Raw genomic sequence first — 25,313 nt, 5'->3', positions numbered from 1 at the left:
GATTTGAGTCCTCTCCCTCTTTTTCTTGATGAGTCTGGCTAATGGTTTATCAATTTTGTTTATCTTCTCAAAGAACCAGCTTTTAGTTTTATTGATCTTTGCTATTGTTTTCTTTGTTTCTACTCTGATCTTTATGATTTCTTTCCTTCTGCTAACTTTGGGTTTTGTTTGTTCTTCTTTCTCTAGTTCCTTTAGGTGTAAGGTTAAATTGTTTATTTGACATTTTTCTTGTTTCCTGAGGTAGGATTGCATTGCTATAAACTTCCCTCTTAGAACTGCTTTTGCTGCATCCTATAGGCTCTGGATCATCGTGTTTTCATTGTCATTTGTCTCTAGGTATTTTTTGATTTCCTCTTTGATTTCTTCAGTGACCTCTAGGTTATTTAGGAACTTATTGTTTAGCCTCCCTGTGTCTGTGTTTTTTACTTTTTTTCCTGTAATTTATTTCTAATCTCATAGTGTTGTTGTCAGAGAAGAAACTTCGTATGATTTCAATTTTCTTAAACTTACCAAGGCTTGATTTGTGACCCAAGATGTGATCTACGCTGGAGAATATTCAGTGTGCACTTGAGAAGAAAGTGTCATCTGCTGTTTTTGGATGGAATGTCCTATAAATATCAATTAAATCTATCTGGTCTATTGTATCATTTAAAGCTTGTGTTCCTTTATTAATTTTCTGTCTTGATGATCTGTCCATTGGTGTAACTGAGGCGTTAAATTCCCCCACTATTATTGTGTTACTGTTGATTTCCTCCTTTATAGCTGTTAACATTTGCCGTATGTATTGAGGTGCTCCTATTTTGGGTGCATAAATGTTTATAATTGTTATATCTTCTTCTTGGATTGATCCCTTGATCATTATGTAGTGTCCTTCCTTGCCTCTTGTAACATTCTTTACTTCAAAGTCTATTTTATCTGATATGAGTATTGCTACTCCAGCTTTCTTTTGATTTTCATTTGCATGGAATATCTTTTTCCATCCCCTCACTTTCAGTCTGTATATGTCCCTAGGTTTGAATTGGGTCTCTTGTAGACGGCATATATACGGGTCTTTTTATATCCATTCAGCCTGTCTGTGTCTTTTGGTTGGAGCGTTTAATCCATTCACATTTAAGGTAATTATTGATATGTATGTTCCTATTACCATTTTCTTAATTGTCTTGGGTTTGTTTCCGTAGGTCCTTTTCTTCTCTTGCGTTTCCCTCTTAGAGAAGTTCCTTTAGCATTTGTTGTAAAGCTCATTTGGTGGTGAATTCTCTTAGCTTTTGCTTCTTTATAAAATTTTTGATTTTTCTGTTGAATCTGAATGAGATCCTTGCTAGGTAGAGTAATATTGGTTGTAGCTTCTTCCCTTTCATCACTTTAAACACATGGTGACACTCCCTTCTGGCCTGTAGAGTTTCTGCTGAGAAATTAGCTGTTAACCTTATGGGAGTTCCCTTGTATGTTATTTGTCATTTTTCCTTTGTTGCTTTCAATAATTTTTCTTTGTCTTTAATTTTTGTCAATTTGATTACTATTTGTCTTGGTGTGTTTCTCCTTGGGTTTATCCTGCCTGGGACTCTCTGCGCTTCCTGGACTTGGGTGGCTATTTTCTTTCCCGTGTTAGGGAAGTTTTTGACTATAATCTCTTCAAATATTTTCTCAGGTTCTTTCTCTCTCTCTTCTCCTTCTGGTACCCCTATAATGTGAATGTTGGTGTGTTTAATGTTGTCCCAGAGGTCTCTTAGGCTGTCTACATTTCTTTTCATTCTTTTTTCTTTATTCTGTTCCGCAGCAGTGAATTCCATCATTCTGTCTTCCAGGTCACTTATCCGTTCTTCTGCCTCAGTTATTCTGCTGTTGATTCCTTCTAGTGAAGTTTTTATTTCAGCTATTGTATTGTTCATCTCTGTTTGTTTGTTCTTTAATTCTTCTAGGTGTTTGTTAAACAGTTCTTGCATCTTCTCGGTCTTTGCCTCCATTCTTTTTCCGAGGCCCTGGATCATCTTCACTATCATTATTCTGAATTCTTTTTCTGGAAGGTTGCCTACCTCCACTTCATTTAGTTGTTTTTCTGGGGTTTTATCTTGTTCCTTCATCTGGGACATAGTCTTCTGTCTTTACATTTTGTCTATCTTTCTGTGATTGTGGTTTTCGTTCTGTAGGCTGCAGGACTGTAGTTCTTCTTGCTTCTGCTGTCTGCCCTCTGGTGGATGAGGCTATCGACAGTTTCTCTATTTTTAAAGACTCATGATTAGATTGGGCTCACCTTGATAATCCAGGATAATCTCCCATCTCAGGCTTCTACCATTAATCACATTCTGCAAAGTCCCTTCTGCCACATAGGGTAACATTTTCACAGGGTCTAGGGATTAGGATGTGAACATCTTCGAGGACCATTATCCTGCCTACCTCACTAGTCTACGGTAAAGGTACACCCTTCTCAGTGTTGACAAAGACAGGAGGCAAAGTATTATCATCCATGCTCATTTTCTCAAATTTTGCAAACATCCTCTATTTCCATCTTGATCATTTATCTCCCTGTATATAGAGTAACTTATTTTGTGTTAATGTCAGACATTAAACTAGCCTAACACAATTAGCATGCTCCCCAAAAAATTAATGCAGTATCATACATCACATATAGTAAGGCAGTATGTACACTTAACATATATATGTGTGTACATGTGTTTGCAAGTATAGATAAACATATTAGTAGGCACATATGATTAGCATTTTCAAAACTCTCTTGGCCGAATTACCTTACTATTTAGTACAAAATAACTTTCCAATTTTTGCTGTGCATAGTAAAAAATATCTACAAGGACAAAAGTATTGGTGTGTGTCTCTGTGTGTGTTTATGGCTCATGACAAAAAGATAGTTTTCAAACACTAAAGAAACCCCCTAAATCTCTAAAGCAGGGGTCCCCAACCCGCAAGGCATGTACTGGTACCAGTCTGCAGCCTGTTAGGAACCGGGCCACACAGCAGCAGGTGTGTGACAGGCGAGCGAGCAAAGCTTCATCTGCCGCTCCCCATCGCTTGCATTACTGCCTGAACCATCCCCCCACCCTCGTCCATGGAAAAATTATCTTCCACAAAACCGGTCCCTGGTGCCAAAAAAGTTGGGGACCGCTGCTCTAAAGGGCTACAAATTTAATTCAAATTGCAAATAGTTACTGAGTAGCTGCTAAGTGGTAGGTACGAAGGGTTTATAAACACAAATGAGGCATGGTGTTTGGCATCATGAATCTTACCGTTTGAGAGAGAAGACAGATATAGAGGCAAAGAATTACAGTTAAGGTACGATATAACTTTATAATAAATGTAATTTGCTTTGGGAATGTGGGGAGGCAAGTTTTTAATTCAGGAGCTGTTGCTAGACATTGGGGGTGTGGGCCAAGTGAGGGAGACTTCCTCGAGCTGGTCTTCACTGCAGAATGACGTTTAACTGGCAGGAGTGTGATGAGATAGTTCAGTTGCAGACAGAAGGGCCAGTAAACATATTTTCAGAATGTCCATGATGTAGAGTGAGGAAAAGCTGAGAAGGTAAAAGGAGGAGAGACTTCGGAACTCTAAATAGTAACTGAAGGAGTGTGGATTTAACCATGAAGCTAACGGGGAGCCCTTGAAGGTGTGTGAACAGGATATTAGCAGGGCTCTTTTGAAGAATTAACAGTTGGAACAGAAACTGTTAGTTGCCTCCTAATGCTCATTTCCCCCTTCTTCTTTGGTAACAGAACCCTCATTTTTAGGGAGGCACATTCATGCCCAGTTAAAGGCTACATAACTCAGCCATCTTTGCAGCTAGGTGTGGTCATAAAGCTAAGTGTGGTCATGCAGCTAACAATATGTAAATAAAAGTATGTATGGAAAGGCATTTTCAGAGAGAGAAGTCATGCTTTCTTTTTCCCCTTCTCTACCTTCCACCTGCAATGTGAATGTGATGGCTGCAGCTCTAGAAGCCTTACTGGATCCTGAGGATGTGGTCAAACCCTAAGAATGCCAGAGAAGATTGTTGGGAGGAGCATGGGCTTCTCTCACACAAAAAGGAAATTGAAATAGGCTTTCATCTTGTTTAAGCCACCCTTCAATCCTCCCACCCTCCCTCCCTCCCTCCTTCTTTCTTTATTTAGTACAGCTCAACCTAACCTGAAATCAGTGGTTCTCAACCCTGGTGACACACTTGAAACCCCAAGAGTTTGCAGAAAATCCAGGGTAACCAGACCTGATCCCCAAAGATATTGATTTAATTATTCTGAGGCAGGGCCTGATGGATCAGCATTTTTAATGGTTCCTGGGTGATTCTAATTTATGTGAAGCCATACAGTGATAATGACAGTTATGAAGTTGTAGGATGGGGGGAGGAGAGTCAAGGTTGGAAGTTATTTTGCAAGTTTGTTGCGACACTGCTCTGAACTTAGATTTAGAACAAAGAGAAACGCTGTAGTAACAGAGGGTCAGGTATCTGTGAAAGACCCAGGAGAGGTGGTTGGCATGATAAGGAAAAGTGTGATGATGACTTTCAGGTGTAATGGATTTGATCTTTCAGTGGGATACAGAGTAAAGAAACAAACAGGCTTCAGCATGTGTGGATTCCCCACGACCCACACTGATAATATGCCTCACAATAGCTTCGTCGGCACTTTGCTTTCAGCTTAGTGACACGCCTTTTAATTTGACCTTTTTCTCATGACTGATTTTTAGGAAGAATGCAATCTTTTCCCCAGAAAATATAATAATAGATCTCCCTCTTTTTAAAGCATTTTGGAGAGAGGCATGCTGATGGAAAATGAACTTTCTTATAAATCTCTCTTGGATCTTGGCTCTGCTTTTCTCAAGATCACTAAATAAGCTATTCTGTTCAAGTCCATTTAGCATTCTTTTGTTAGTTGTGCCTATTTCGGGAACCCACCACACGCTCTGAACATTTGACAGGTTCACACCTGATTAATCTCTCTCCCTTTCCTGTCATCAATATTATTTAGGGGCACTGGTCAAACCATATTGACACTTTGCTGACATCGTCTCTGGAGCCCAATTACCTATCTGTCATGATACAATCCACAAGGTGACAGGAGAATACTATGCTATGCCAAGCAAGTTGGCACCAAAGTGTCCCTGAGACAGAACATAATAGATCATTTTTATGCTTTTTCTGCAAACTAAGAGAGACATTTCCCTGTCCCCATTGCCAGTGGGTCTTTTAAGTCACAGGCTGCTTTGTGTCTTGAGCTCATCCAGCACCTGCTGGAGGAGCCTGGCAGATATCTCCTATTTCACATCCCGAGGTGGATTCCTAATGAAAGAGCAGAAGCCCTTGCCTTGGGCTCTTAGCCCTGACCCACATATTGAAAAGTAGTTAGGCTTCTAAATGAGTTTACCTGCTAGATTTTTGAGGAATATCCTATTTAGATGCAACTTTATGGTAGAGGAAATCTGGCCAGTGAACTTCAGAAGAGTAAGTATAAGGAATAAAATACCCAGGGTGTAGAACCTTTCTTAAATTCATTCTGGCAATGCTCTGATACTGAAACACATGCTTTGGGGCTAAACAGCATTAAAATAAAGTTTGCTTTTTCTTTCTTCTTCTTTCTAAAAAAAATTTTTTTAACAAAGTTTAACTTAATGAAGATGGCCTTCATTACATCAAAAGGGCATCTCCATTTATGTATCTAAAAAGGAAATATATCGATAGCTACCCATTTTAATAGTTTATTTTATATGCGTATACACATTTATTTGAATATCAACTATTGTTTTGGTCTGTTTAGCAACCAGAAGAGTGTTACTCATAAGTGATATCAGTGCTCCTCATAAAATCACATTCCTACAATATCCATAAAGAAGACTACTGAGTATCGGGATGTAAGCAATTATTAACAAAAGCAGGATCCCAGAGATTAAAAGCACAAATAGCTGTTTCACAGAATTCAGATAAATGAGAAAAAACATACTTTGCAGTAAGGCTAATGGCATGGATGGTCTTGCTTTCACTGTGCTAAACAGGAAAGGGGAATCTTCCAATTTGCCTAGACACTCATTCGAGTATTGGGGCTGGTGGAATCAAGAGCAGGGATGACATTTTGTTGTTGAAAATTATTCTTCTATTTGTTTTTTAAAAAGAAAACAATTTACTATTGTTTCATTATGAAACAGGGTGCCTGTGGGGTCCCTACTTTTTAATTTTAGTTTTTTAAACTACTTTAAAACATTTTAATTGAACAGGTTAAATACGATCATGGCAAAAAAAATCAGAGTAAATTTAAGATGTAGTATGGCTAAAGACAAGTCTTCTATAAGTCCCCACAACCGTAGTCTACAATAGTTTTTATTGTATAGTTTCCAGAAATTGTCTATGTATGTATAAGGGTTATGGATCTCTATGCATTTTTTAAAAAACAGACTCATCTCATACATGGTGTTCTTCAACTTGTTTTTTGCCCTTTCATCTGGGCATCTTTCTATGCAAGTGTCTGTGTATCTATCGCCTTCCTTTAACAGCCTAAATACAGTGTAATTCTCTAAAACTCTGTTAATAGACATTTCTATTAGGGTTTGTTTTGTTTGGGCTGCTACAAAAAAGTGGAAAATAAAATCTCAGTATTTATATTTGTTCGTATTCATACAAGAATGTAAATGCCAGATAGTGAAAAGCTCAGTCAAAGAATTGATACATGAAAGTTTTCACAGCAATTTCCAAATTTCCCTTAAAGGTGGCTTCCTTGACTTCTCTTCCTTCATGAAGAGATCATGAAATGAAACTGGACTGATGTTGTCATTGCACATTGTGGGTCAGACTACTGTCCCAGAGGTGGTATCACCTAGGACTGAAATGTAGATTTGGGAAAATATACCCACCATGATGGCCTGTTCCAGGCCAGTGATAGACTCAGCTTTTTGTTGTAAACTGTTTGAAGCTACGAATTTTCTCCTGAAAGGGAATTAATGTTTGTACCATCAATCAGCCTGAGAAACAAATGTTCCTCCTCTAGGAACTGAGGTAGGGCTTGGGGTGGGGAGGAAGGACTTCCCTCCTCCTGTGGGTTCTCAAGGAGGCTCCAGCCTAGATCCTAATGCTCAGGGCTGCCCAGGAAGATCATTAGTGAGAGCAGGGTGGAGTGGAGATCCAAGGGAAGGATCGCTGGGAGCCAGGCAGGGCCTCAGGGATTAGAGTGCTGCTTGTGGTCTCTGACAGCGGTCACTTCAGGCAGAAGTGGTACATTTCTCTCGGCGTCAGATTTCTCTAAGTCCCAGCCCCTCAGTAAGGTCTCGCTGAAAGACACAGTGGGGTTTCCACATCTGTCTCCTATAATAGCATTAGTGATAGTCACAGACTGAGACAGCCGTCACCAGCAGCACAAGAATCTCACGAGGCGGCACCAGGGCACTCAGGCAAGACGGCCAGAGAGGAAGGCAGGGAGAAGTTTTTGGTGAACACCAATGGGCCGTACCTTGGGACAATCACGACCTAACTCAGCGTGTATTTACTGGATGTAGTCAAAACAATTACAAATGTTAGGGGAGCATTTGCTAGTGAAATACAGATGTGCATTCTCACTTAGGAGTATCCTCTCATTTAAACTTCACATTTATCACACAAGGTAGGTATTATTACTGTTTCAAATTTTTTTCTAAGGAAATAGTCACAGAGCACTTTTGTAACTTGTTCAATGTCACTGAGCTAGCAAGGAACAGAACTAGGATTCAAAACCAGGTTACATTTAGAAAATAATGTGAACCAAAAAAACAAGTAAGGAATACCACAGAGGTGAGTAAAAGTAGGTAATAAAATTGAAATCCTACACTCATGTTCATAGCAGCATTATTCATAATTGCAGAGAGGTGGAAGCAACCCAAGTGTCTACTGATAGATGAATGGATAAAATGTGGTGCACACATACCATGAAATATTATTCAGCCTTAAAGAGGAAGTAGATTCTGACACATGCTACAACACAGAAGAACTTTGAGGACATTATGCTAAGTGAAATAAGCCAACCACAAAAAGACTGTATGATTCCATTTATATGAGGCGCCAGAGCAGTCAAATTTATAGAGGCAGAAAGTAGAATGGTAGTTACCAGGTACTTGGGGGAGGGAGAGATTGTTTAACGAGTAGAGCGTTTCAGTTTTACAAGATGAAAAGAGTTCCAGAGAGGGATTGTGGTGATGGTTGCACAACAAAATGAATACTTAATACCACTGAACTACATATACTTAAAAACTGGTAAGACAGTAAATTTTTATGTGTATTTTATAACAATTTTAAAAATTGGAGAAAATGAAATCATACTGTATATAGTACATGTGTTGAAACTTTTACTGAGTAATATTTGAGCTTGAATCTGGAGTTTGCCTGTCCTGGGCTTGCATCTCAGCTCTATGACTTGTTAGCTGTGTGACCTTGGGGAAGTAACTTAACCTCTCTGGGGCTTCATTTCCTCATCTGCAAAATGAGGAGAAACAGCACCTTCATCATTGGGTCAATGTGATGTTTAAATGACATGATACATTTAAGCTCTTGAACAATATTTGGCACATAATGAACACTCAAAATGTTCACTATTATTATTATTTGAACAACATGATGGGTGAGAATGCACATATAAATATTTCACTTTGAGTAAAACTGAACATGTTTCACAGAAAAATGTTACTGATTAGATGAAATTAAAATAATGAAAAAATATAGGATGATTACTTTTAAAAATATTCCAAATATTTTGCTGTTAGTAGTTGGACAGTAATCTGAGCCAACCAAAAGTTAAGATTCTGGGTTTGAAGCAGTGAAGAGGTTCTGCTGCCTGTAAACATTGTCATGGATTATTTCTGGCCCAGGAAGAAAAGCTCCACAGACACGCCAATTCCTGGTCTATGGAATAGGGCACTACCAGTTAGTGTATGCCTTTCAACTACTGAGGTGGGAACTGATTACTAATTGTAACACAAAGACTGTGCTAATGGATTTTCACCTCACTTATTTCCTCCCATGTACGTGCCCATCTGGGCCAGGACACAACTACCCAGAATTTCTACAACTACACGCAAGAAGGTACTGAAGCAATGAATGGCACACCTTCACTGGTAATTCCATTTTGGAATTGCTAATTTCAGCTGTGATGATTTAGCTCATTGAGTCGGGCTGTCAGAGACCAGGAATTACCCAGTGGTGGGCACTTAGCTGAGACCAAGGCTCACTTAAGTAGGATTCTGGCACTGTAGGTGGGAATATTTACTACTGCTGTGAATAGTAAATCATAAATGTTAAATTACATTCAATCTCAGAAATAACTGTGCAGAATTTCTCAGGGCATAGAAAATCAGGCAATTATTGAGGTGCTTATACTTCTCACAGCCCATTGCCACTTTGCTGTGAGACACAATCACACTTGGAGCTACAATCTAATTTATCTCAGCTCCATTTTTGTGTATTTTACTCTAGTAAATATGAAAAAATGCTTAATCTAAGTTTTAGAGTTCTTTAAAAACAGAACATATAATACGTTGTCTATTGTTTAAGCTTTAAATTTAAAACTTACATATAACTAGTGAAAACATTAAATTCATAAATCATTAAAAAGATAAAAACAAGAGTAGTCTTCCTAGATCATGATATTGTAGAAAAACACTGGACTAGAAGTTTGGAAATCTGGGTCTCAGTCTTATCTCCACTTCTCATTTCCAATGTAAGTTTAGAAAGTAATTAAAAATTTCCTGGGCCCCAATTTATGTATCTGAACTTTAAGAAATTTTTAATGATTCCAGCAATCCCACTCCCGGGCAAATACCCAGACAAAACTATAATTTGAAAAGATACATGCACCCCTTTGTTCATAGCAGCACTATTTACAATAGCTAAGACATGGAAATAAACTAAATGTCCATAGATAGATGAATGGATAAAGAAGATGTGGTACATATATACAATGGAATATTACTCAGCCATAAAAAGAATGAAATAATGCCATCTGCAGCAACATGGATGGACCTGGAGATTATCATACTAAGTCAGTCAGAAAGAGAAAGACAAATACCATATGATATCATTCATGTGTGGAATCTAAAGTACGACACAAATCAACATGTCTAAGAAACAAATAGACTCACAGACATAGAGAACAGACTTGTGGTTGCCAAGGGGGAGGTGGGGTGGGGGAGGGATGCACTGGGAGTTCGGGGTTAGCAGAGGCAAACTATTATATACAGGATGGATAAACAACAAGGTCCTACTGTACAGCACAGGAAACTATATTCAATATCCTGTGACAAAACAATGGAAAAACATATGAAAAAAATATATATGTATATGTATAACTGAGTCACTTTGCTGTATGGAAGAAATTAACACAACACTGTAAATCAACTATACTTCAATAAAATAAAGAAAATAAAATTTTTAAGATTTTAGCTGCACTTCCATTCAACATTCAAGTAATAAAAATAATATACCCTACTGCAATTTTAAACACTGATTTATGACAGCGCTTTACCAGACCTTTACATGAATTGGGAAGCACTATCTACATTTTGCTGGTATGAAATCTTAGAGAGGCGAAATGCCCAGCTTAGGTCACATAAAGAGGAAGTGGCGTAGGAGGAAACTCTGCACCCATTCGTCTCATCCCAGTTTAACCAAATGATTCTCTGTGATTGAGGTAAGATGACTGGAAGAAGTAACTTTCTTAGCTGGAGTCTGTAGGCATGAGATTCAGTAGCACCTCTATTTTTACTTTTACATCACAACAAATGTGGTTTCACATATGCAAATTTCACTTGGGTGTATGCACTAGAATCTCCTTTTTCTGAGTCTCTCGGCCGTCCTCTGTGGTAGGACGAAAAGACCTGGAGACCAGGGACCATGGAGCACACACTTCGGGTAGCCTGGACAATGAACCTGCTGGAAGTGCTCCCCAGTTCTCTCCGTCAGGGAGGCTGCACTCAAGTCAGCTTCCTGCAGGGGCCCTGGCTTCCCTCCTGCTCCTGCGGGACTACCAGGCAATGCAGTAAAGAGCTGGCCCTATGCCCAGCTGGCCTGGTGCCCTCAGAATCTGATTCTTCCACTGACAAAATTGCTCTCATTCTTGCCCTATGAGAAGAGAGAGAAGCCAGGGGTTCTTTGGAACACTGTGCTCAGCACAAGAGCCTGGGCCCAGCATCTCTCTGTGAGGATTGATAGGGTTGGTGGACCTGGACCTTCTCTTCTCTTGATGGTCTCTGATTTGTAAGTTTCTCTGATAAAGGCTGCTCCGTATCACTGCCACGTGGTATTCTAGAATTCGACTCGAGCCCTGTGGCACAGCAGGTCGAGAACGCAAAGGCACCTCTTTCCACAGCCTGCTTTCATTTCTTAAGATTCATTTGGAGCCATTAAGAATTGCAATGAGAATTACATAATTAAGAATTGCAAATAGGTATGTATCCGCACTGTACAATTCACAGAATATTTTCCTATTCCACATTCTATTTAACTCTCACAAAAATCTACCAGTCCAGATTTATTTTTATCATACAGACGACAAATCTAAGTCTCAGACTGGTTAGAAACCTGCCCCCAAAGTGGCAAATCTTGGCCTGGACGTAAAATCTTCTGTCTCCAAGTCCAGGTCTCTCTCTACTGCTCCTGGGAACTTTGGGACACACCTCCAGAAACGAAACAATCATTCTAAAATATTGAAAGCATCCACAGAACAGGTCTTTGCCAGGTGCTGGTGAATTCAAAGCCCCGTAAGACATCACCAAAAACTTCTTTTCTTGTGCCAAATAGGGAAGATCATTTTAATAGCTATTTATTGTAAACATATTATACTTTTCAGTTTGCTCAAAATACAGTGCCCCTATCATGAGACATTACACAGACTTCACAGAAGCGAAGGGGTGAGGATGTCTTGGCTGCTACTCAGCTGGAAGGGAACAAGACATCAGCACTGTCCAAGTCCCCAGGTAACTGTGAAAAGTTATAATCCTGTCAAGAGCTTGCTAGACGGGTGTGTCTGCGAGTGAGGCTGAACAGACCTGTCTACACCTCTTCCCATCTGTGATTTGAATTCAGGTGTGTTCTCGGAAATACACTGCTCTGTAGCCTGTATGTTTAATCAGTAATCCCATTAATGGTGCCCCTCTGGGTTTAGACATGGTGTTATGCTGGAGCCTCAAATTTAATATTTTCAAAGTTGAACTCAGCTTTGAACTCAGGATGAACTCCCAGTGCATCCCTCCCCCACCCCACCTCCCCCTTTGAAATCACCTACCCCCTCAAATTGTTATTTCCTAGCCTGATAAGGAATTTAACCATTTCTAGGTGCCCAGTGGGGAGCCTACCCAGACTCCTCTCTTTCTTCTCACATAGTCATAACTATCAAGTGCTGTAGGTACCACTTCCCGAATACCTTACATGTATTCCCCTTTTTCCACGGTCTTGCCCTTGATGCCTTTCTTTATATATATATATATATATATATACACATATATATGTATGTGTGTGTGTATATATATATATATATATTTATGGCTGCGCCGGGTGGCACATGGGATCTTTGTTGCGGCATGTGGGATCTTTTAGTTGTGGCATGAAGACTTCTTAGTTGCAGCATGCAGACTTCTTAGTTGTGCCATGTGAACTCTTAGTTGTGGCATGCATGCAGGATCTAGTTCCCTGACCAGAGATTGAACCCAGGCCCCTGCATTGGGAGCGTGAAGTCTTACTCACTGGACCGCCAGTGATGCCTTTCAAGGACTATGTTGACATCCTTTGCTGACTGTTTTCCTCCCCTCCCGCCGCCATCCCTATCAAGGTTTCCTCCACGGGGCTCGCTGCCAATAAATCCAAACTCCTACCACTCCCTGCAAAGAATGGCAGCTCTAATGTTATCCTTAACATTAGGTGCTCAGCCTTACTGTGCTTTCTCCCTTCTTCTCCACATCACATTCCAGATCTACTGCACTGACAGTTCCCCAAACTGTCCTTACTCATGCTTCTCCTCCAAGTCAATCATGCAAGGAAGAGTGTGCCTGACAAACTCTTACTTCTCTCTCAAGCATCCCTGTCTTGTAAGGACTTTCCTAACTCCTCCCAGCTCTCCCTCAGTTGGACTTTAAATTTTCTTGCACTGGTTTTGTTGTATCCTGCAATGTCTTCTTCAGAGCACTGATTGTTTTATGTCATCTATTTGTGTGTGTGTTTTCTTCCTAACTAGTTTTTGAGTACCTTGAGGACGAAGAGCATGTTCTATTTGTCACTGTATCCCTAGCACTTGGAATGATGTCTGACAAAAATGAATTTCACTTGGATTCACACACAAGATTTCCCTTTTCCTTCTGAATATGTCAACTCTCTTCTGTGGTAGTACAAAAAGAATTGAACAGTCTGGGTTCCCTGGACAATGAACCATCTGGGACAGTGCTCTCATTTCTGGTCAGAGAGGCTGCACTCAAAGTCTGCTTCCCGAAGGGGGTGTGAGTCAAAGCTGAACAGAGAAATGAATCTGAGAGAGCCCACGGAACTTGCTTAAGGACCCACAACTAGTAAGAAGTGACAGGAACATAAGTCAGGGCAGGGGTTCTTGTTATTGCCATTCTCTGTTTTATTCGCAGTACCTACAAGACTCCCTGGCACATTAGAGCTCCATCGATATTTGCTGAGTAAATGACTGACAGAATGAAGGACCGACTGACTGACTGAGTGAAAAGTTATCTTCAAAGCCCAGGTCCTTCTGATTTCATTCTCCTTTTAGTTTGTATACTGGGTATGAATGTGTGTGTGTGCGTGCGTGTAGATACACCTTTCAAACAAAATTAAAAAGTGAGTATCATGATTTCCTCTTTACGATAAAACATAATTTAAGAATAATGATAACTATTTATACACACACACACACACACAAATTCTAGGCCACTGAAACGTTCAGCTGTGGTAATTCATTTCATTTACTAAAAGAAAAATGGCTTTTGGAAATTAAGCATCCAACCTGACAATTATATAACTTTACACTCAGAATTAGTTTTCAGTAAACTGGTAGGATGACCTTGTCTTGTAAATTATCCCAAATGGTGTAAAACAGAGGCGACAATAGTAAATTGTGGTTGGTCACGTGAGGAAATGCAGGACTTTGCTCTCTGCTGCCGCCCAGAGGCGGGAATGTAGCACAGCCAGCCTCTCCACGTGTCAGAAAACCAGAAGCAGGTGCAGGATGTGTGCATCTAGAAAGAACCGCACTCAAGTTTATATTCTTCCTCTCCAACTTCTGGGGCCTTTTTCTTATGCAATGACAGCTGATTTATCTTTATCTATTACTGACACAGAACCAGCCATTCACCGTGAAGCAGGACAAAAGCCAGCAGAGGGATGAAAGAAACCCAAAATACATCTTCCTTGAACTGATTTGTATCAGAGTTATAAACAGTTCAAGGCATAAAAGAAAAGTAGACCGGTAAGCACTGTTGCTGAAACCGAGAGCAAAGCACAATTTTTTCCCTTTCTTTTTCCCCCTCATTTTTTTTTTTTCTCATCCAGCTACTCAAAGCTAACATTGCAGGAGGTGGAAGCACTCACCATAGGAGGCTGTTTGCAGAGAACGCTCTCACATGCCTGCACACGGGCTCCCTGCCCGCGGCCACCCCCTCTATTGTCACAAAGCACATTTTATAATGCAAATCACTGTCTACTACATGGCTCATTATTTCCCTCTCTAAATAAAATATGAACACATCAATTATGTGTTCTTCTATTCTAAATGCCTACCCTTGTAGCACTGACCTCTTTCCGCTTTTATATTTTTCAGAACGTCCCTGACATTTGCCAACTGGGTTAGCTCTAAACCTTTCTAACCTATTATCTTATTACTTCAGCACTTTTCACACTTTCTCTTCCATCTAATTAGCGTGACCTACAGGCATGCTAGGAGGGTGAGCTCGCACCCTAGCCCCCCGCACTCACCACTGCTTGTAATCCGCGTCACAGTTGCAGTAGTATTTGGGGTCCGTGCAGTTGCGCTCGATGCCGCAGGCGCATTTCTGAATTCCAGGCCCAGAGCCGCCCCAGTAGTAGTGCTTCTCGTTGGCTTTGCCCACCCACCAGGTGTAAGGGCTTCCATCTACAAGAAAGGGGAAAGGCACACTGAAGTAGGACCAGGACCCAGTCGCTATCGTGTCACACTTACATCCCCCCAACCCAGGAGCAGCATCTCTCTCTGATAGACTGAACATCATTCAACCCTCTTAGAAGTCAATGAAATTCAGTAACAGGAATATTTAATAAAAAATTATCAGAGGGATTGGTAAGCTCGAGTTTTCCCACCGCGGTATGCACCTCTTCCTTTGAAAGACACGTTTACGTGCACGCTGCAGGAATTTAGGAGCCTGTTCTGTAAACTGGCCGCCCAGGTGGGGCACATCCACAATGAAGGTGTGTAGGCCACGCACCGATTCTTTAATATACAACTCAGTTCATGGCTAGTTGTGTTTTTTCTGTGAAATGACAGAGGTGACAGAATATTAGAGCTAAACATGGACTACGCCTTAGTATGATCTCCTTATTTTACAGGTAAGCAACTGAGGTCCAGAAAGGTTACACAATTCTTTCAATTACACAGCAGATTGGCTCCCAAACCGGAAGTTTGACACTGTATCTCACAAGACATTGCACAATGCTCTTTATACAATATTACTTTGCTTTATTATTTGGCCTAATATTCACCCATTCATTCATTCACTCATCTAATCATCAAACATCCACTGTGTTTCCATTATGTGTCAAACATTACAAGAAACTCAGCAGAATAATAGAGAGAAAAGATACAGATTGAGAGTTCAGTTCAATTATTATTATGAACACACAGGACAGTGGGTGAGGGAAAGGAGGTCCGGAAGGAGGGTTTCCTAGAAGAGGTAACATATCTGAGCTATGTCTTGAAGGTTAAGTTACCCAGGTGAATAAGGAGGTAAGAGAGATAAGGACTCCTATGTAAAGGAAGCAGGTGGCAAAGTTCTATATGGAACACTCAAGTAGGAGTGTACCCATCGATGGTACAATAGGGCTGAAGAGATAAGTTTGAGAGGGTAGCAGGAGTAGGTCACAATAGACAGTGGGTAAGGGTCATAGCACAACAAACTTTGTCCAAATAAGAAGTTATTTTGCCTTGGTTTATTCTTGCTTTTCTGCGTTTACTTCTTCCTATTTAAGAAGGTTAAAGGTTTCAGACTTCATTCTGAAACTAATGGGAAACCATTCAAGTATTTTAAGCAGGAGATTTTCAAGATCAAATTTGTGTTTTAAAGGAACTACAGTGAGATGAAAGACAGATTTCAGGGGGATGGAGTCATGGAGGCCAGATGTGATGCTCCTATGTTAATACAAAAGAGAAATAATAAGAGAGTAGTGGAAATGGAGAGGAAGAGAAAGTGGGAAGAGAGTTAGGAGGTATAACCAGCTTGGGAATGTTGGGATTTAGGTGGGAAGATGGTGTGGAGATTAATCCTGGGTTTCTGGCTCAGGTGACTAAGAGGATGGTGATGTGCTTCACCAAGGTAGATCACAGGGAGGAAGATGAGAAATTTAGGGAATGTCAAAGAAAGGATGGTGAACCTGATACACGAGGCGGGCAAATGGCTATCGAAGTCTGGATCTCAGGAGCATTCTCTGGGCTGAAAGTCCCATTTTAGGAACCATCAGGTAAATGATTGGTAGCAGGAGAGATGTCACTGGAATCTTTTGGATTCCAACCGCATTTAGAGAACAGAAAGAGAGGGAGCTGGCCGTTGTGGAGGTCAAGAAAGAAAATGGACAGAGAGGGTGGAGGAGAAACAAGCAAAGAATTTCCAGAAAAGCAGTGGGGTCGGCATTGTCAGATTTCATAGCAAAGTCCATTAAGATGAAGGTTTGGACTTTTAATTTGACAGCTAGACGGTCTTTGTTGAGAGGAGTTTCAGGCCCCGAGAACAGCTTCCCATGCAGGAAGCTGGGGAATGAATGGAATCTCATGGAGGCTGTGCAGCCAGTAAACCTGCACTTGACAATTAACATCTCCAGGCACATGACTAAAATTCCATTCGAATAACTCACCAGCCCTTTCAGGATGTTAGGTGTACACTTGTCCCAGTATCTGTGCATGTGCTTGTGCTTAGCAATAAAAGGAGGAAAGAGTCTTGCACTCAGTGAGCTATTGTGTGAACAGTCACAACATCTAAGCAAATAACACAATAAAGTAAGTGAGGGCCATACTGGAATTGTGTAAAAACTGCCGCTGTGCCTTCTCACATATGCCAATAGCTTTTGTTTTTGTTTTATTTAGAGATAGGCAATTTAAAGGTAGGCAACTGTACTGTGAGTTCAGGCTTGACATAATAAATGAGCAAATGCTCTGAACTTAGAAAGGAGTTATTCAGGTATTGTAATTCATACAAATTTCCAGATTTTCCAGTTGTGTTGACTTAATTTGGAAAAGTCACTATTTTTCCCTTCACAAGATGATTTATGGCACCTGAATGTTAAGAAATACATTTGAGCTGACCTGGCAAGAGGTACAGAAGGGGATGTCAGCACCCTGCTCTGAAGGGAGGAAGATGCCAGCTCTCTGAGATAAGGGTCCATTCTGAAACCTTGTCTCCCGCGTCTCTGGGGCCTGTCCCAGCAGATGGGGGCTGTTTGCTTTCTACATTCAAGCTAATTTGCTTCTCGCTTCTCTTTCCATCAGGGTAAAGAGTAACACATCCAACTTCTGATGCTTTTTCCAATGTTGGAACCATGACCAATAATAAATTCTTGTTTCCTTTTGATGCAGTCAAGAGTTAAAAAAAAAAAATAAGGCTTAAAATATTTCATTTACAGAAACTATAAAATCTGAACCAGGTCATTTGGTTAGTAAGCTGCACTAGGTCTCTGTGGATTCCATCTCTGGCCATGTTACAGGAAGAGGACAAAGGTGGATGGCACCGTGCTTACCTTGCAAAGGCCCCTGGGGCCTTCCAGAAAATGACAGACTGGTTATCACATCTATTCACCACACTGCATCTTTTCAAGCTGATCTAATGCTAAATTCTTTCTCTCAAAAGAAATTTCAGTTACTATCACTGTTTTTGGAAATTAGGGGACACTAACACACCCGGTGGAGGGTAAGAAACAACCAGACACCTGGAGAACAGGAGTCAATGGGCTGCCTGGCAGGAAATGCCCTTGTTCTGCCCGTACGTCAAAAAGCCCATGAAAGAGTATGTATCTCAGAACCTCAGCTCAACTTCCGATTCTTTCTTCCAGTGGCCAGTAGAAACAACCTAACACTGTTATATTTTTGTCATAGAGAGTGATGATAAATTGTATGAACCAGAGAAGCTGTATGGCTCAGTATTCTTGACAAAAATCAGGACGATGTCAGTCAAGGGAGCAAGGTCATCATCAGCGGCTCCCTCAGCAGGAGACTGAGAAATGCGCTGCAGGGGACGTGGCGGAAGAGCCAGCTGATTCCCAACCACGCCTGCAGGAGTACCAGGAAGCCCAGGAGAGGAAGACTCACTGTCAAGTTGTTTGGGCCGTGGGTGTTCCAGTAGAAGCCCTAAGCTCTGCATGGGGCCCAGGCTCTGAACTAACCTCACATGGCAGACCTCAGTTCCTATAGGGAAGGACTCCTGTTAGACATCAGGATGGGATCTAAGAAGGTGATCTGCAGTGACGTTTCTTGTATTCAGTGCAAGAAGGAGACACACTACTGACCAGGTGAGGGTAGCTCAATTTCCCAGTTCTTCCCCCATCCCCACCTTTTTCTCAAGTCACTTCTAGTCTTATATAACTAACGTTCCCAGTTAGGGTGATGCAAAATCAATGTTATTTTGTTCTCCTTCCTAGGAAAATAAGTTAAGTGCAGTACAAAATGTTTTACTTAGTTGTTTCCTCATCTGCCAGGAACAGAAGAATGCCAATAAGAACAACACATTCCATGGAAAAAGCAAGTTGTACCCTTTGCTATTAGTGTTGGCTAATTTAGTTAAATCAAATCATCATAATTTACTAATTTGGCATATATTTTATATTCAGCGAGAAGAGAATGGTTCAATCTGTATTGAGCAAAGAATTGCTTTTTTTCAGTGCTGTGCTAGCGAAGTGTTACTTTTTGCTTTACAAATCATTACTTACCTATTAATTGGCTTTGGGGAAAAGAAGTTAAAGGAGACAAAAATGGAAAGACTTTTTAAAAGACAAGATAAGGAGTGGTGAGAAAAGAAACAATTTAATTATCCAGTGCTAAGAGTTCAAGAATTTCTCTGATCTCAGAATATGAAGATTTTTGTTAACTACATTGAGTAGGTGTAATCACTGCAACGAGATTATGAAATGATAAACCACGTTCTAGGTTAACTAGAAGCTGAATTATCAAAGTAAGTCATATTGTATTAAAACAGCCAAATATGGATTGAATTGAATGTAATCATGGCAGTTTGTACTCACTTAAGACCAAATTTTATTATGCTGAGGATTTATTATGGTTCGGATGACTAAACTGAAATAGGGAGAAAGAAAAGAGGCAACTTGTTCCTCCAAATTTAAGGAAACCAACAGATCTCTTATCTTCTCCAATAACAAGCTGTTTCAGAAACACAAGGGCAAATGCATGGGGACTTCTTGATGAAAATGTGGCACATACCTGTGACTTTCAAAATATGTTCTTTAGAACTTCTGGGCTACACAAAGTAACCTAATAGTCTGCTTACATAAATATTATCCTGGCACATCTACGGTAAGACCCAGTATGGTCACTGGGACATTTAATTAGTTTCATTTCATCCACTTTTGCAGAATATTAAAAAGCGTAATACCTAACATTAAATACTGCAAAGGTTTATCGTCTCCAAAATGTAAACTTAAAAGTATATTTTTAGCTTGATGAAACCTAGTCTTATTTTATCTACCACTATCTCCTTATCTACAAATTGTGTTAAAGAATCACAGGTGGCTTTTTAGCAGAGGAACTAACTAGAGCAGGTACAATTGCAGCAGGAACCTGCCTTTCAGTGCTCTGCTTAGCGCCCCCTGCTGACAGCTCCCATACAGCACTCTCCAGAATGCCATCTGGCCCATTCTGGCTGTTTGAAGGCCCCTACTGCACAGGATCCTCTTTCTAAAGAAAGACTCATACTCTGAAAAATCTCCCAGTACCCTTCCATCTTTACCGTGGCACCACCCAATCTTTTTTCCTCCAATTCATCACTAAATTTCAGCTGACCACCCTGATCTGATTACAATTATCCATGGTGACAATATACTTATTATAAGTAAAGATATGTTTAATTCTAGACTGTAGATGCAAAACATTTTTGTACTGGTGAGAACCTTCCTCCCAATGCAAATGACATAGAGAAGAAGGAAGGTAAAAGAACCTTTATAATAGGTTCTAGGTTGGGCTGGAGCAGAGAGGAAATTTGGAGGTGCTGTAGCTACCATAGAGCTCTCCAGATAATCTGATCGTTATAATTTGAAAGATCAAGCAGGCCAGAATCCCCTTTTCCTTCAGTAAGAGATGTGCGCAGTCCAAGGGATGCAGAGCCCTAAAGATAATGCTGACAGCTGCCCTTGCCCCCAGCACTGGAAGAATTAATCCAAAAAAGTCCTGTGGAGTTCATACTGCAGACAGCGATGTAAAATTGGGAAACCTTATAATTTTGAAGTTATAATATAAACATTCAATTTGGTATTAAAGGTGAACATTTTATCTCTCTATGATTGAACATCATTAAACTCATTTGATTAGGGCTGAATAGAAATGAGTGAAGCTGATTAGCTTCATGTTGCATCTTTCAGAGTTACATTGGATTTTACTACATTTTATTAATTTGAATAGGGACCAAATTTAGAAATGGAGAATTGAAGTTCAGATCAAAATGGACCTGAACTGAAATGTTACTTCATTAAAAATTAATTTCATTGCATAATATTTAAATTTATTTTATTGAATTGAACTTAATAGATTTCAATCAAGGACTGATTCCACTGAGCAGAATTTGACTGAGTTGAATCAAATCACTTTGAATCCTATTCAAATGAATTAGATTTTATTAATTTGAATGGAATTGAAGTGACAGAGTAGATGGGAGTTCATAATTCTGAGCAGAATTAAGAGAACAGAATAAGCCAACCCACTCTAAGTTAACTTGGCTTCAGTTTCTATAGAGGTCATGGGCATTCATGGTCTCCTCAGTAACTCTGGGTACTTCCTTTGTACCATGGCCCCACGAACAAATGTGATTAATAGAACCAAAGTGATCGAGTGGAACCACATGCTGTTGGTGGGATACAGTGAAGCACTTTTTGAGTCTTTTTCACTGGCAAAGCCCTGGGCAATTATATTAAATATTTCTTTTCCTCTTTATAGAACAAATGAAGAAGGAATTACCTGAATCCCAGGGACAATGATTTGTGTGAGTACTGGTTGCCCCCCTTATTTTTATTCTCCATTAAATACTGGAGTTATTTGAAGAAACATGCCTTCCCTCAGCCTATTATTTATACTGAATGTCTCAATATCCTGTGCCCTGATTTTATTAATTTTTATTTTATCTTTTAAATATAAAACAAGCACCTCAGCTTGTTTTGTATTTAAAAGATGGCTATAACTTTTCAAATTAGTAGCAAAATATTGTTTTGCAACTGAAATGACATGCTACATAAGCACCTTCTTAGGGCTGGAGAGACAATTTTGGGGGCAGAAGTGAAAACCTGATTCCTGCCCTTCTAAGGTTCTGAGTTAGTGGAGACCGAGTTATGTTTAGTAGTTTACAATTATGAAAGCTTTATGCCTGGATATCTGATAGGGCACACACACGGTAAGATGAAAAAATACACACTGAATGTCACAGGAGCAGTTCAGGCAATGGGTCCTATGGGATTTTGGAGAAGGGAGTGATTACCAAGGACCAAGGTGGACTGGAGAGCCTCCATGAAGAGACAGATCTGACTGCAGTTTTGATGGATGGGTAGGATCTAGACAACTGGAATGAGGACATGAGCATTTCAGAATCTCCTGAATGGCTGGGCCAAGGTGTGAAGGAAACATCCCACTCATTTCAGGAACTATGGGGTAATCACTTAGGCTGGTGGGGACAGTGTTGAGAAGTAGAATTTGTGGTGGGAGAAATGGTTATGGGTATTTTCATGATATTTGCACTTTAGTTTTGTAGTAATGGAAAGTCAACCTTAAATTTTTAAAATGTTAAAGCAGTTTACACATACAAATATTATGTTTATATAAAGTACAGGGAATAATGGTAAAATATATAGCCTTGTACTTAGTTTATCCATTATCATTGGTATATGGTATATTGTTCTTTGACTTCTAATTTTAGTATTAATAAACATGGGACTGTGTCTAGTTCTTTGCTATTTCAACATGCTCTGTGAAAATGTGTAAGAGTCTTTTGAGCATATCCCTCTAGTGGAATTTTTAGGTCATATGGTTTGTGCATCTTCAAATTTCCCCAAATCACTTGTATGAATGTAGAATCCCACCAGCAGTATATAAAACTTTCAGTTGATCAAATCCTTGACAACCTCTGGTCTTAAGCTGTTAATTTTGACAACTGGTGAATGACAAACAGTATCTCTTTTTGGTTTTAGTTATACTTCCCTGATTGTTTGCCTTTCCATGTTAAGTTTTCATTTATATTTCCTTATTTTAAAAAGTATCTGTTCATTTTTGGCTTATTCTTATTGGATTTTTTTGAGTTTTATTGATTAGTAGAAAATGCTTAGGAAAATGATACTTTAATAATTATAATAATGCAAATTTCACTTTTTTTAGTCCTTTTTCTTTTTTCTTCTTCCAGAACGCTAATTAGATATGTATTAGATGTTATTGATCTAATTTCTTGCTTTTAATCTCTCCTTCATATTTAGCAACTCTTTGTCTTACTAACCAGATTTCTGGGAACCTTTTTCAGAATCTGTTTTCCATTTAACTAGTCTCACTTCAGCTGGGTAGAAACTGCTATTTAAGTCTATTAAGCTTTTAATTTTATCCATTACATTTTGATTTCTATAATGTTTATTTGGCTCTTTTTCAAATGCTACTAATGATTTTGATAGTGTCTTCCATCATCATCTCTTCAATTTCTCCTTAAAAATAAATCTGATCCAATAATTCCAATATTCAAGTCTTTGCAGGACTGAAAATGCTATTAGTTATTTCTGTTGACTCACAATTGTGGTATCTCGGTTCACTACACATTGCTTATTTTCTCCTTTGAGATCATATTCCTTGGAAATGCATCTCTGGGAATTCCTTGAGGTCCAGTTGAACCTCTCAGATAGTTTATATTTGCTTTTATCAGATACCTGGGGGGTATTACCAAGCTGAGACCTCTTTAGAATATATTTTCAGCTTGAATTTGTTTTTCCAACCGTGCAAACAGTGTGAAATTGACCTGTAAACAGGCATCAGAACTGGCTTTTTGTTGCACAGCTTCGAGGGATAATTTCTTTCTTTTCCTCTTTACCTCCATCCAAGGTCCAGACTGTCAAAAGTCCTGTGCTGTCTTCCTTTGCAGAGTGGGTTTTTAGGGTTTTTTTCACTGAGAATCTAGACTCTTGGATTCTGTTTTCCATAAAGGGATATTTGATTCAACTCATCACTTGGTATGACCCTTCTTCCCCACACAGTCATGGAAACTGAAAGTGAAAAGCTGCAGGGAACTGGCAGAAGCCTTCAGGCCAGTTATGGCTTTAGCAGCCATTATGCTGTTGGTCCATGGTTTTGCTACTAAGGATCTTCCTCACTTTCATTCAAGCTCAATTACACATTTCAAAGGATTTAAAAAATATTTTTTGCATGCAATTTTAAATGTTTATAGGGGAGGGCTTTCATGGTACCTATCTGGTGTAATCCTGTAGTAGAGGTCTGTTCCTGTGGGTTTTAAAGCAAGTGAGAAGCATGTCGATGTGATGCTCTGGGATGTGCCATGAGGGAAAGGAGACTAGAAACAGAGGAACCGTTCTAGGAATGATGTGATAAAGACTTGGAGGATCATGAACACGCCCCATTAGAGAGGCAGGGGTCAAATATACCATAAAAGGGAATCAGTGGGATTTGAGAACCAGATGGAACAGCTGGTGGTGACTCCTTGGTTTTAAGGTTAAGCAAATTTGAACATTTTGAAAGAATTTTCTATTTCAGAGGAGGGTGCTGCTTTGCAGAAAAGAAGTTCGGTTTGATTTTACATAGGATGAATTTGAGGTGTTAATGGGTCTCAATTGGGGCTGGTTCTACCTCCTCAGGTGTGATTTAGAAACAGCTGTAAGGTGCTACCGGCATTTAGTGCCCTGGGTCCAGGGATGCTAAATGTCTGGCAATGTGTGAGATAGTCTTGTACAACAAGAGCTCGCCCACTGCAAATGCCAACAGTACCCTGGTGGAGAAGCCCTCTTATACAGCAATGGTCTGTTGCGGATACACAGGAGACAAGATTTGTGACTTCAAGAGAGAGATCAGAGCCAAAGCTGTGAATCTGTGAGTCATCCATATTAATGACAGAAACTGAGAGGGGACATAGTACTTGGAACGGGATCAGGGGCCAGGTGAGTGCTTGCCTCAAGGTATGCCAACAGAGGAGAAGAAGAAAGACTTAAAAAAAAAGCGGCAGCTACAAAGAGGAAAGATAATCAAGGCAATGTAGTCTGAAGAAAGGTTACTACTCTGAAGTCAGCTCTCATTCTCATTCCGGAAGGCAACTTATATTGCTCCCATCTTTGTGTTAAGCCGCCGTCTATACAGACAAATGCATTCATCATACTGTGTAGCAACTGTCTCAGGTGGTCACTCGATCAACAAAGCTTGACCAATATCCGTGGATTTGAGGCTTAGGGGGTCGCTGATGAAACTGAAGGGCAGTTTCACGTTTCAAGTCATCAAACTTCAAGAGGTCCAGGTAATGAGGATGTAAGGAAGCAAATATGAATAATCAAAAGAGGGAAGCCCCATGAGTATGAGGAGAGAGACACCAGCCAAGGGGTGATCAGGGAGCAAGTGCAGATTCTACAAGACAGGGGGGTTGCAAAGAGAAAAAGATGAAAGCTGTGATGATTGGGCCAATGTCGATCAATAAGTATTGGGCTGGACAAAAAGTTCATTCGGGCTTTGCCATTAAAAACCCGAGTGAACTTTTTGGCCAACCAAATACAATTGCTATAATGATTCTTACTGCATCTTCCCAGCATGCAGGAGCCTGAATCAGCCCCACATAAACACTGCTTTGGAGAAGATCTCAGGCCAGCTTCCTTATCTTCAACCCACTCTGATGAAAATGCTACTGGGGGCGTCATGAAAAGTACAAGAGGGAAGGATACGCCTTAATGC

General features: G+C 40.0%; 1 protein-coding gene across 1 annotated transcript in view; it reads right to left on the bottom strand.

The window, feature by feature from the left end:
• CNTNAP2 (contactin associated protein like 2) overlaps positions 1-25,313 on the bottom strand; it is a 2,079,227-nt gene that overhangs the window by 439,354 nt on the left and 1,614,560 nt on the right. The window contains exon 15 of the mRNA XM_029233017.1: positions 14,918-15,074. Coding sequence (XP_029088850.1) covers positions 14,918-15,074 — 157 coding nt within the window. The remainder of the gene's footprint in view (positions 1-14,917; positions 15,075-25,313) is intronic.

The sequence above is a fragment of the Monodon monoceros genome, unplaced genomic scaffold, assembly GCF_005190385.1.
Source record: "Monodon monoceros isolate NGI ecotype Baffin Bay Population unplaced genomic scaffold, NGI_Narwhal_1 Super_Scaffold_2, whole genome shotgun sequence".
NCBI classification, from domain to species: domain Eukaryota; kingdom Metazoa; phylum Chordata; class Mammalia; order Artiodactyla; family Monodontidae; genus Monodon; species Monodon monoceros.
The sequence above is the reverse complement of the archived record's forward strand: the minus strand, read 5'-3'. Positions and strand labels throughout refer to the sequence as shown.